Raw genomic sequence first — 12,571 nt, forward strand, 5'->3', positions numbered from 1 at the left:
AACTTTATCAAATCTGTTTTGAGATCTCCAATTCTCTCTAAAGGTGTTAACAAGAGCTTAAATTCTAAGTTTTTATGATAGAGATCATATATTTATTCCATTTAACCTGTTATTTTAGGATAGAGGCATTTTACAAACATGATAGGGGCATACAGAAACACCCTCTTCTTCCACTTTCCAATCATTATGAAATCACCATAAAAGCTTAAATTTGTTTTACTTCTAAGGGTCATTCGAATAAGAAACAAAAACCACCCAACTTTTTGTTTTGAGCTTATTTACGTATAATTTTTAAAAGTCAAAATATTACATCTAAAGGTATCAAAACCTTGTATGAATCTTTAAATTTTTTTGAGTTGGTTTATTCATAAAATTCTTTCTTGCCTTATGTTCCAAGCGTATTACCCTCAAAATGCATTGATTAGATATGTTGTCTTGTCAGCCATTTCGTCAAACAGCCGTAGGGTCATTTAACCCGATAGGCCCATTTAGGAAACCTTTCCCCTATGCGAGAATTTCTACGAAAGAAGCATGAATAAAAATTCCCCCCCAACGAATCAGTTCTTCGCTTTGAACTTAGGGGAAAGGTTTCCTAAATGGGCCTATCGGGTTAAATGACCCTACGGCTGTTTGATGAAAGGGCTGACTAGACAGCTTATCTGACCAATGCATTTTGAGGGTGATACGCTTAGAACATAAGGCAAGAAAGAATTTTATGAATTTACAAACTCAAAAAATTTAAAAAATTGTTTAGTTTAGGAACCACTGTGGTAGCATAAAACCGAGTAGATTTTTGAGTGATTAACCTAATGGGAGGTTGCCCTGTGTATGCTGAAACCCTCAACCTACATCGGCAGAGTCTAAGCGAAACTCTCTTGGATTGTGTACGACAATGGTCGTCATCATCAGTAGGAGTGATCATCGCTTACTACCAATGATCATACTACGGTTGACCAGAGAGCTTTCTTATTGTTTGATCATACTACGGCTGGCCAGAGATCTCTCCCATTGTTTGGGAAAACATCGCAGCATCCAACCTCGATTGGTGGAACGCGAGTGATCAAGCCGGCCATCACTAACCAGTTGAGCATCTACACTCAAGACGCCCGTATTGTTTTCTGGTACCCGGTTGCTTGTGTTGAACCACACTTATAGATAATTGTTAATTTAAGTAAAGTTATTTTTTAAGTCAAAAGTCCATTAAATTATCATAAGTACAAAGTAAACCACGCGTTTTCCATAAGTGTTCTACGTGAAACTCCTATTACCCGAGGGAAACTCGGTTTGGACGAGTGTGATACAACCGATAATCAAGGGTTGGCTGGAGGTCAACGACCTGGCTGCGGACTTAAAGGGTGACCAGACACACAACCAAGGAACCAGGTATTGGCCCATTCCGGACCCCAACATTGGTCCTTCGAGCCGGATGAGGGCCGTAGACCGGATACAACAACGGAATTGGATACAATAGGGGACGCCAAAGGATTCACCATTTTGCACCGAGAAACCTAGACGCGCTTACTCCTCATCGCCATCGCTAATAGTTGTCGAACAAAGCGGTTTTGTTCTCTATTAGCTATTCATCGAAAGTGAAACTATTTTGTTTCTATTGTCTGAATCAGGGATTTGGACAAATCTTACTGGTTTTCGGTGCTCAACTCGGATTCGGTGGTTCTGGGTAACGCTTCGGTGCATGCTAAGTCGATAGCAAGGCTCAACTCAACATAAAAGGCGGACGTTGTGAAGGTGAGGCGCGGCTATCTCGGTTGGTTCTGATCGCCCCCTCCCTTCAAGCTCATAATCAACGCAGTACGGAAGCTGTTCGGAAAGGTGAGGCGCGGCTGTCTTGGTTGGTTCCGATCGCCCCCTCCCTTTGGTTCTACACAACGCGGTACGACGGTGGAGTAGGAAGGTGAGGCGCGGCTATCGTGGTTGGTCCAGATCGCCCCCTCCCTTGCGGCTCGAGATCGGGTTCATCAACTGCTGCTCGGTTGGAATTGGTGTCGCTCAACGGTGAAGTGCATGATTGGTCGGATTGCATGTGCATGGTTTGGTCTGGCGCTGTAGAGGAGAGCATCGCGACGCATTGTGGTCTAATCGCGGTACTTGAGGCGGTTCTACAGCAACAACGCAGCGGAGCGACAACATAAGGCAACATTCGGTAAGCTACATAAATCAGTGGTTCCTAGTTTAAGTTGGTGAACTTTTTAGATCTCTGGATTTATGATCCCATCAATTTATTTTGTATCAATGGTTAAAATTGAGTGGATGTTTTTAATACATGGTTTAAACAAGAACAATTTTTGTAAATAATCATTAACGGCGCAATTCCTTGAGTACAAAACTGTTCGTTAGAACAATTGTCTCATTTTCTCGGAATTTTTACCTTGAACAACTTCGCCTTGCTCCCTCCATTGAAACTTGTTGGTGATTGTTGATTGATTTGGACCGGTTTGAATTATTGATATTTTTTGGTCAGTCGATTTTAACAAGTTTGTGAAAATGCCCACAGTCAAGGCTGTTAAGGATCCAAAAAATCCATCGTTAAAATACTTAACTGTGAAGTTAAAGGAAATCCAGTTGTCTTTTGCTGATGTTTGGGAGTTTGTCGAAACTTTTCAGGAAGATGCAACTTTTGCACAGGTTTCGGTGAGATTGACAGCGGTGGATGATTTGTGGGAAAAATTTTGTGAAGTTCTTATTGATATCAAATCACACGAAGATTTTATATCTGATGTTGAAGTTTATGAAAGAGAACGGAAGGAGTTCAGTGATCGCTACTATTACGCTAAATCATTCTTGATGGATAAGTCGAAGGGCCGTTTAGAATGTACAGAGCTTAATCAATCCATTCATGTTAATGATCATAGTCATTCTGGAGGTTTTGATCATGTTCGGCTTCCACAAATAAAGCTGCAGTCGTTTAATGGTAACATAGATGAATGGCTCGGGTTTCACGATCTGTTTATTTCGCTCATACATAACAAGCAGGATTTGCCGGAGGTGGAGAAATTCCACTATTTGAAGGGATGTCTTCAGGGTGAACCGAAATCTTTAATTGATCCTCTTCAAATAACAAGGGCTAATTACATCGTTGCATGGGATATGCTGTTAAAGCGTTACAATAACAGCAAGCAATTAAAAAAGCGACAAGTTCAATCGCTGTTTAAGTTACCTTCGTTGACTAAGGAGTCTGTATGTGAATTGCTTCAGTTATTGGAAGGGTTTGAGCGAATCGTGAACACGTTGGATCAGGTGTTGGAACCTACTGATTACAAGGATCTGTTGCTTGTGAATTATCTTGTTTCTCTTTTGGATCCGATCACGCGAAGAAGTTGGGAGGAGGAATCAGCATCAAAGGAACAAGATGTGTTGGCTGATTTGACTGGTTTTCTTCATCGGCGAGTTCAAGTGTTAGAATCGCTTCCGCAAAGGTCAAACGAAAATAGAAACATACCCTCTCAGGTGGTAACTAAGCCAAAGCTCAATGTTCGGGCATTCCACAACAATGTTAATTATTCAGGAAACAAATGTGTTGTTTGTAAATCCCAGCATCCCTTGCATCAGTGTCCGAGGTTTTTGAAATCGTCGGTTACGGATAGAGATTCGGTTTTGAAAACAAATTCATTATGTCGGAACTGTTTTAGAACTTCCCATATGGCTCGGGAATGTCAGTCTAAGTTTTCGTGTCGGAATTGCGGAGGACGCCATCACACACTGGTGTGTTTTAAGGCCAAGGAAGGAGAAAATCCGGAATCGTCGAGGTCAGGCGAAACTAATGGCACCTCTAAGAGTGATCAATTGCGAGGAGAGTCATCATTTCGGGTCTCTAACCCAGCTTCATCAACATGCTTATCATCGGGTGTTGAGCACATGGCTAACGGTCGGGTTCTCTTAGCAACTGCAGTGGTCCTCTTGGAAGATGAATTGGGAAACAGATATCCAGCTCGAGCGCTGCTTGATTCGGGGTCAGAAAGCAATTTCATATCGGAACGATTGAGCCAGCGTTTGACGATGAGTCGGAAAAGGGTAGATGTGGCGATACTCGGCATTGGTCGGACATCTACAAGAGTCAAGCAAAAGGTTCAAGCGGTGGTGCGCTCGAGAGTGAACAGCTACTGTAAGGAAATGGAATTCCTGGTCCTACCCAGAATAACTGTTGATCTTCCCACTACTACGGTATCAACGGATGAATGGTCATTCCCAGATGGAATTGAATTGGCGGACCCAGCATTTTTCGAGTCGAAGGTGGTGGATTTAGTGTTGGGAATTGAATCGTTTTTCGACTTCTTCGAAACGGGAAAACGGATTTCCATCGGTGATCAATTACCAACACTTACGGAGTCAGTTTTTGGTTGGGTCGTTTCTGGAGGTTTATTGCAATGTACATCAGCACGGATTGCTTGCAATGTTTCATCAACAGAGTCTCTTGAAACTCTTGTCGCTCGGTTTTGGGCTTGTGAGGAGCTGGGTTCGGAAAACCTATACTCACGGGAGGAAAGGCATTGCGAGGAAATTTTCCAGAAAACGGTACAGAGAGACAGCAATGGAAGGTACACAGTCTCTCTTCCTAAGAATGAGGAGGTTTTTCCTAAATTGGGTGACTCAAAAGAAATAGCACTACGACGTCTGGGCGCAACTGAGCGTAGGCTAGCTAGAAATGCGGATTTGCGGGAGCTGTATACGGAGTTCATGGACGAATACATACAGCTAGGTCACATGGAAGAAGTTGAGGAAGCTTCTGATATCAAACGTTGTTTTTTACCACATCACCCGGTCGAAAAGGAGAGTAGTACGACAACCAAACTGCGTGTTGTATTCGATGCTTCATGCAAAACCACTACAGGAGTCTCACTGAACGATGGATTACTAACAGGTCCAGTAATCCAGGACGATCTTCGGGCAATTATACTCCGCTGTCGAATGCGTCCGATTATGGTCGTCGCAGATGTTGAGAAAATGTTCCGCCAAATCAACATGACAAAAGAAGATCGTCCACTACAGTCAATTTTATGGAGAAGGTCTCCATCGGAGCCAGTCAAGACGTTCGAGCTAAAGACGGTAACATACGGCACCAAACCTGCTCCGTTTTTAGCAACACACACCTTGAAGGAGTTAGCATTGGATGAAGGGGAGAGGTTTCCCTTGGCATCAAAGGTATTTTCGGAAGATACGTACATGGATGATGTAGTATCAGGTGCAGAAGATGCAAATGCAGCCCTCGAACTGCGAATTCAGTTGGATAAAGCTGCAAGAGCTGGAGGATTTCGGTTGCGAAAATTCGCATCAAATTGTTTAGAGGTCCTGCAAGGACTACCACAAGAGAGTGTAGCCATTAAAGAAGCTTCAGACGGATCGGACATAGATCCCTCGATGAAGGTCCTTGGGCTCACTTGGTTGCCGAAATCTGATGTCTTCATGTATCATTTTAACATTCCCGAAATTCCAAAATCCACGGTGTTAACTAAACGGAAGGTGCTGTCGGTAATTGCAACGCTCTTCGACCCGTTGGGACTCCTAGGTGCTGCAATAACAACTGCAAAAATATTTATGCAGCAGTTGTGGACCTTGCGGAATAATGATGACCAAAGATTGGACTGGGATCAGCCATTACCTCCAACGGTGGGTGAGGATTGGCTGAAGTACTACGAACAACTAGGTTCACTAAACGAAATTCGTATTGAACGGTGCAACGTCATCCCAGGAGCCATTCACAAAGAGATTCACTGTTTTTCAGATGCTTCAGAAAAAGCTTATGGTGGTTGCGTTTACTTAAAAAGCATTAACTCTGATGGAGAGGTTAAAATTTGTTTGTTGTCGGCAAAATCGAGGGTAGCTCCACTTGCAAGTCAGTCGATTCCCGCCTAGAGTTGTGTGGTGCTCTGTTAACGGCTGAACTATTCAATTTCGTAAAGGATTCTATGAAATTTGACTGCCCAGCTTATTTTTGGACAGATTCAACATGCGTGTGGCGATGGTTACAAGCTGTTCCATCTACTTGGACTACCTATGTGGCAAATCGAGTTGCCAAAATACAACAACTCACGGAAGGGTTTGAATGGAGGCATGTCCCAGGCGTTGACAATCCATCAGATCTTATTTCTCGGGGTATTCCACCGGCAGAGATTGGTCAAAATCGCATGTGGTGGAAAGGTCCTTGTTGGTTGGCTCTAGACAAGGAAAACTGGCCAGAATTACCAACTAACCACTTGGTGGAAATTGGTGATGAAGAAAGGCGTCGAACTACAGTCACAGCGTTAGCAACAAACAATTCAGAGCATGAGTCGGATTTCAATCGTTGGTATTTTAGTTTGTATTCCGATTACACTAAAATGGTCAGAGGTACAGCTTATTTGTTGAGGTTGAAAAAGCTGTTAAAATCCAAACGTCAAGTCAAATTCCAAGCTTTTCTACAGTCAGCTGAGATGGAAGAAGCAGAAAGAGCTTTAGTCAGGTGTGTCCAAAAAGAGTGTTTTGCTGATGAGTTGAGAGTTTTATCTAAGGGCGAATTTGTATCAAGACAATCTAAACTAAGATGGTTCAATCCCAAAATATTCTCCGATGGTTTGTTGAGAATTGGTGGTAGATTGAGCAATTCGTCCGAATCAGAAACTGCAAAACACCCGATTGTCTTGCCAGCTCGTCACAACTTTACCCGGCTAATATTAGAGCACTTCCATCGTCGATTATTACACGCTGGTCCTCAGCTGCTTTTAGCAACGGTTAGATTGAAATTTTGGCCCTTGGGTGGCAGGAGCGTGGCTCGTCAGATTGTACAGCAATGTCACACCTGTTTCAGGGCTCGTCCCACGCCGATTCAACAGTTTATATCAGAACTACCAGCTTCACGCGTGACGGTTTCGCGGGCATTCGCTAGAACAGGAGTGGACTATTTCGGTCCGGTATACATTCGCCCGGCCCCCAGACGCCCAGTGGCTAAGGCATACGTCGCTGTTTTTGTATGCATGTCTACTAAAGCAGTGCATCTCGAGCTGGTATCAGACCTATCTACAGAACGGTTCATACAGGCTTTGCGCAGATTTGTTGGAAGAAGAGGAAAGTGCTCAGAGATATTTTCGGACAACGGTACGAACTTTGTGGGCGCTAGGAACCAAATGGTTGAATTGTTTCGTCTGTTGAAGTGTCAGACCCATCGGGAACGAATGTTCAAGGAATGTGGCAGCGAAGGAATTAGGTGGCATTTCAATCCTCCCAGCGCTCCACATTTTGGCGGTTTGTGGGAGGCAGCGGTGCGTTCCGCAAAAAAGCACATTCTAAGGGTAATCGGCGAAACCCCTGTCAGCACAGAAGATTTCGCGACGCTTCTGGTTCAGGTCGAAGCGTGTTTAAATTCGCGGCCCATTACACCACTTTCGAACGATCCAAATGATTTGGAACCGTTGACACCCGGTCATTTTATTATTGGAGAATCCCTACAGTCCATGCCAGATGAAAACTACTTGAAAATATCAGATAACCGGCTTAATCAAATTCAGTTGATGCAGAAAAATTTGCAATTAATTTGGAAACAGTGGCGTAGAGAATATCTGTGCCAACTACAAGCCAGAACAAAACGTTGGAAACCTTCAGTGTCGATTGACCTGGGTCGTTTGGTTATCATTAAGGATGAAAATGTTTCCCCATGTCGATGGAAAATGGGGAGAATTGTAGAGCTTCATCCAGGACAAGATGGTGTGGTTCGAGTAGTCACATTAAAAACGGAATCAGGGCTGAAAAAGCGCCCGGTTGAGAAATTGTGTTTGTTACCTATGCCAGATTCTGATGAAAATTCAGGTCAGAATGCTGAAGTTGAAGTAAGGAATGATTGAAGTTATGTCTGAATTCTTGCGAAATGATTATGTCAGAGAAACCTGTCTGATGGAATGTTTGTGTCAGATTAACAGTCAGAATTATGAAAATTGTCAAAGAATCATGTCAGACTTTAAAATCTGGAGTCAGATCTATGTCAGTCTATCCGAAGGGATGTGTCTGCGAAGGCAGAAATAATGGTTTGTTTCTGAAAATCATGTGAAATTTATCCAGAGTTATTTTAAATATAAGTTCACCAACTGATCCTCACAATTCTTGAATAAAATAATTTCAGAAATGCATGTTTGATTTCTGGGTGGGTGAGGATGTTTAGTTTAGGAACCACTGTGGTAGCATAAAACCGAGTAGATTTTTGAGTGATTAACCTAATGGGAGGTTGCCCTGTGTATGCTGAAACCCTCAACCTACATCGGCAGAGTCTAAGCGAAACTCTCTTGGATTGTGTACGACAATGGTCGTCATCATCAGTAGGAGTGATCATCGCTTACTACCAATGATCATACTACGGTTGACCAGAGAGCTTTCTTATTGTTTGATCATACTACGGCTGGCCAGAGATCTCTCCCATTGTTTGGGAAAACATCGCAGCATCCAACCTCGATTGGTGGAACGCGAGTGATCAAGCCGGCCATCACTAACCAGTTGAGCATCTACACTCAAGACGCCCGTATTGTTTTCTGGTACCCGGTTGCTTGCGTTGAACCACACTTATAGATAATTGTTAATTTAAGTAAAGTTATTTTTTAAGTCAAAAGTCCATTAAATTATCATAAGTACAAAGTAAACCACGCGTTTTCCATAAGTGTTCTACGTGAAACTCCTATTACCCGAGGGAAACTCGGTTTGGACGAGTGTGATACAACCGATAATCAAGGGTTGGCTGGAGGTCAACGACCTGGCTGCGGACTTAAAGGGTGACCAGACACACAACCAAGGAACCAGGTATTGGCCCATTCCGGACCCCAACAAAAATCATACATGGTTTTGATACATTTTGATGTAATATTTCGACTTTTAAAAATTATACGTAAAGAAGCTTAAAACAAAAACTAGGATGGTTTTTGTTTCTTACTCAAATGAACTTAAGAAATTAAACATATTTCAGCTTTTGTGGAGGTTTAATAATAATTATATAGAGGAATAATAGAGTGTTTTTGTGTGCCCCCATCATGTTTGTAAAATGCCTCCATCCTAAAATAACAGGTTAAATAAAATAAATAAATGATTTTTATCATTGAACCTTCAAATCTAAGCTCTGATTAACATCTTAAGAGAGAATTGAAGATCTAAAAACAGATTTGATAAAGTTTTTCTCATGGATGAACTGCCTCCATAGCATGGCAACCCTAACTTTTGTTTTATTCCATAAAATTATAATATACATAGATTTTTATAAAACTTCAGCTTTGTCGTACGGAGATTATTACTTTCTAGCAGTTTTAATGAAATTATATGGAAATATTGCCTAAAAACAGAAATTTTGTTCAAAACATAAATAGGCGCATTTAGCCCGCACGGTTTGAGGTTCGCCATTTTAGACAACACTTATATTAAAATCGTTTTCTTGGAAACAGAAGAAAATTTCAACATGAAAATTACTCCAATGTATAGAAAACAGATGCTTGCACACGTGTATATAGTTTTTGTACACATATTCGATGTGATATTTGGTTAAATCAGTGTTCTGCTTAATAGGCGCATATAGCCCGCTCCTCCCCTACCCCCAAACATAGACCTGCCACAGTGGAAGTAGTAGAATCAGATGTGCCAACACAAATAAAAATCCACAAAAAACAGTTCTTTGCATGAAGGGCAAGTTTTGCATATTGAAAAGTTGTCAATATTGAAATCAGGTTGGGGGGGGGGGGGGGGGATACCTCAAGGTTGGGTATTTTTGATTTTCAGTATAGGGCAAAAAGGAATTCGACCGCCCAATAGGGCTAAGAGGGATTCGACCGCCTTATAGGGCAAAGTGGTATTCGACCGCCTATTGAGGCAAATGTGTTTTTATATTTGAGATTAGCCCGCAATGGGCAAACCCTATACATCTGAATGGGTAGAGTGTTTTGAATTTTAGAATAAAGTGAGTGTAGTTATTTGAAATTAAAATAAAAAATATTCAAATACTGATTTGATAGTAAGCCGGGTTTAAGCCCATGGCCGCCAAGAGAAAAAAAAAAAAACATAAACAAATAAAATAATTACAGATCAATAGCCGGGTTTCAGCCCATGGCAACTGATTGCAATCCGGGTTTCAGCCCATGGTCATCGGTAAAAGATAAAGAGCCGGGTTCAGTTCATGGCAGCATAAAAATAAAATAAGTATTTAATGATAATAATGACGAATAATATTGAAAATGAGGAAAATCTGCATCTGGCATCTTGATATAAGTTGCCTTTGCACTCCCACTATACAGACAGTATATGAGAACCAAACTCATCCAACAATGTTGAGCTATCGCTAGCACAACTGACCAATGCAGAATCTAGCCAGCAATCAGATAAATTAGGCGGCAGTCTGGATTTGGAGCTCAACAAGGCCCAAAACAGGGACTCCACAGCAACCTGTGGATGGCTTTAGTCCATTGAATGTTTAATAGCTTTATTATAGTCAGATAAATGGCTGATAAGTGGAGAGCCATATAAATAGCAAAAATTTGACGTTTATCTCGCAAGCCAACCAATTACACGCTTAGGATGAGTTCCTCATTTCTGAGTTATTAATCAGTAAATGATTATTTTAGTACAGTAAATGAGGACAGACATTTTTAAATGAAATAAATAAGAAATTGGTTGTCTGGTAGAATTATATCATGAGTTGAACTCGAATTTCGTTGTCTTGAAATCCAATTTCGTTTAGCATTTAAATGCAGTGAATCACTGTAATTCGAATGAAATCTTCACAATATTATGATTGTGTGAAAGGGTTAACTAGAAGAAGTTGAAATTCGCTTACTGACACCATCATGAAATCCAAGATGGCAGCTCTTGATTAACTTCAAACTGCTGTAAACGACTAAAAATTACATGAAATCCCCACAAAATTGGTATTGGGTTGAAGGGCTAAACGAGTAGAATTCAAATTTCGCTCTCTGACACCACCCTAGATAGTGACATCCGCTGATATTGGAAATGCTGTGAATGGTCGAAAATCTCATTAACATTTCATGCGGTTTTCTGTGATTTCAGCATTTTCAAGTTAAGCGAAATCCGCCATCTTAGATTTCAAGATGGCGTCAAAAAGCGACTTGTTTAGCCTTTCCACCCAATACGGGTATTGTGAGAGTTTCATACGATTTTAAATAATTTAGAGAATTTTTAAGTGCAGTGGAAATCATTAATTGGATTTCAAGATGGCGTCAGATAGTGAAATTCGGCTTCTTATAGTTTAGCCATTTCAACTTAAACACATATTATAGGGGTTTCAGGCGTTAATCAATAATTTGAACCGCTTGAAATCGGTTTGATAAGAAAAGCGAAGCCTCCATCTTGGATTTCAAGATAGAGTCAGAATACCAAATTTTGCTTCTTCTTGTATATCCTTTTTACATAATACCCATATTGTGGAACTTTTATTTGATTTTCAGTGATTTACAGCATTTTAATCTTTTTATTTTGCCTTCTTCTTTTTTAGCCCTATTACCCAATACCGTCAAACAGGGCATCATGCAACAACAAACTACTATCGGTAAAATACAGGTTGAAAATAAAAGATTTCAAGATGGTATAAAATTATGAAATTCGACTTGTACTCGTTGAGCCCTTTCGTCTTTTACTCATATTGTGAAGAATTCATGAGGTTTTCAGCTATTTACATCTATTAAAAGAAAGACGGAAGCCAAGATGGTGGCTTAATAAGATGGGGATTAATCCCATAAAACAGGCACAAAAAAGCTTACCCAGCCCCATCTGGCATTAAGTATGTTCTATGCAGCTCAAAAGCCAAGTTCTTAATTATACTTTCAAGTTCCAAAACAAGTCTTAATGACCTTCTATTCAGCTTCCAGCGGCCATTTAATTACAGCTTCCAAAATATCTTAAAATGAAAAAAAAATCTTTCTATCTCAATTGCACCCTTGTCATCGGTTCATATCACCTTCCCTTGATTCAGTATTTGATGCAGCCATGATGCCACGCACTGGACTCTGAATTTGACAAAATGTGGTTTGCCGAGATTTGTTCAATTTGCTGCTCAATTGCTTCTTTCCTACATTTCCTACATATATCGTAACAGAATAGTCACTCAAGTATCTTGTTGAAAAAAAAACTGGCCTGGCTTGGGAATCGAACTCCTACGTTCGTGGTGAGAATCGAACACGCTACCACAAGACAATGCTTAGATGTTGTTCTAAGTGAAACTAAAACTTAAAGTGGTGATATGATGTTGTAGAATACTTGCAGGCGCACCCGCTAACCAGACAGCCAGCCAGCCAGGAAGAAGGCACCTTAATGCACTTTTTGTAACTCAGTTAATCCCATTTTGAGCACTTTTGTGCCTTTATGAGACTTAAGTCCCTTACAACGTTCATATAAATCGCTATTGCATCCTTCAAATTCATTATTGAGTACATAAAATTGACTCAAGAGAATTGGCAGTTGGTTCTCTTCGTTAGCCAATGTGTAACTTTCAAAGCCTTCATTCAAGTAAATATTTGACTTTTGGATGCTTGGGGATGGCGTCAAGCAACATCTTTTTTCCTACTAGTTGGGCCCTTACACTCAATACTCGTATTGTAGAGAT

The 12,571-nt window shown here is 40.9% G+C and overlaps 2 protein-coding genes across 2 annotated transcripts; both read left to right on the plus strand.

The window, feature by feature from the left end:
- Positions 1 to 2,502: 2,502 nt before the first annotated feature.
- LOC129752328 (uncharacterized) lies at positions 2,503 to 5,868 on the plus strand. The gene has a single exon (XM_055748114.1). It carries the CDS (start codon positions 2,503 to 2,505, stop codon positions 5,866 to 5,868), a length of 3,366 nt encoding a protein of 1,121 aa, XP_055604089.1.
- Positions 5,869 to 6,425: 557 nt separating this feature from the next.
- LOC129752329 (uncharacterized) lies at positions 6,426 to 7,829 on the plus strand. Its single transcript, XM_055748115.1, has one exon. It carries the CDS (start codon positions 6,426 to 6,428, stop codon positions 7,827 to 7,829), a length of 1,404 nt encoding a protein of 467 aa, XP_055604090.1.
- Positions 7,830 to 12,571: the final 4,742 nt, after the last annotated feature.

The sequence above is a fragment of the Uranotaenia lowii genome, chromosome 3 (assembly GCF_029784155.1).
Source record: "Uranotaenia lowii strain MFRU-FL chromosome 3, ASM2978415v1, whole genome shotgun sequence".
Lineage (NCBI taxonomy): Eukaryota > Metazoa > Arthropoda > Insecta > Diptera > Culicidae > Uranotaenia > Uranotaenia lowii.

Coding starts and splice junctions, on each gene's coding strand:
- LOC129752328 (XM_055748114.1), top strand. CDS start 2,503: ATGCCCACAGTCAAGGCTGTTAAGGATCCAAAAAATCCATCGTTAAAA.
- LOC129752329 (XM_055748115.1), top strand. CDS start 6,426: ATGGAAGAAGCAGAAAGAGCTTTAGTCAGGTGTGTCCAAAAAGAGTGT.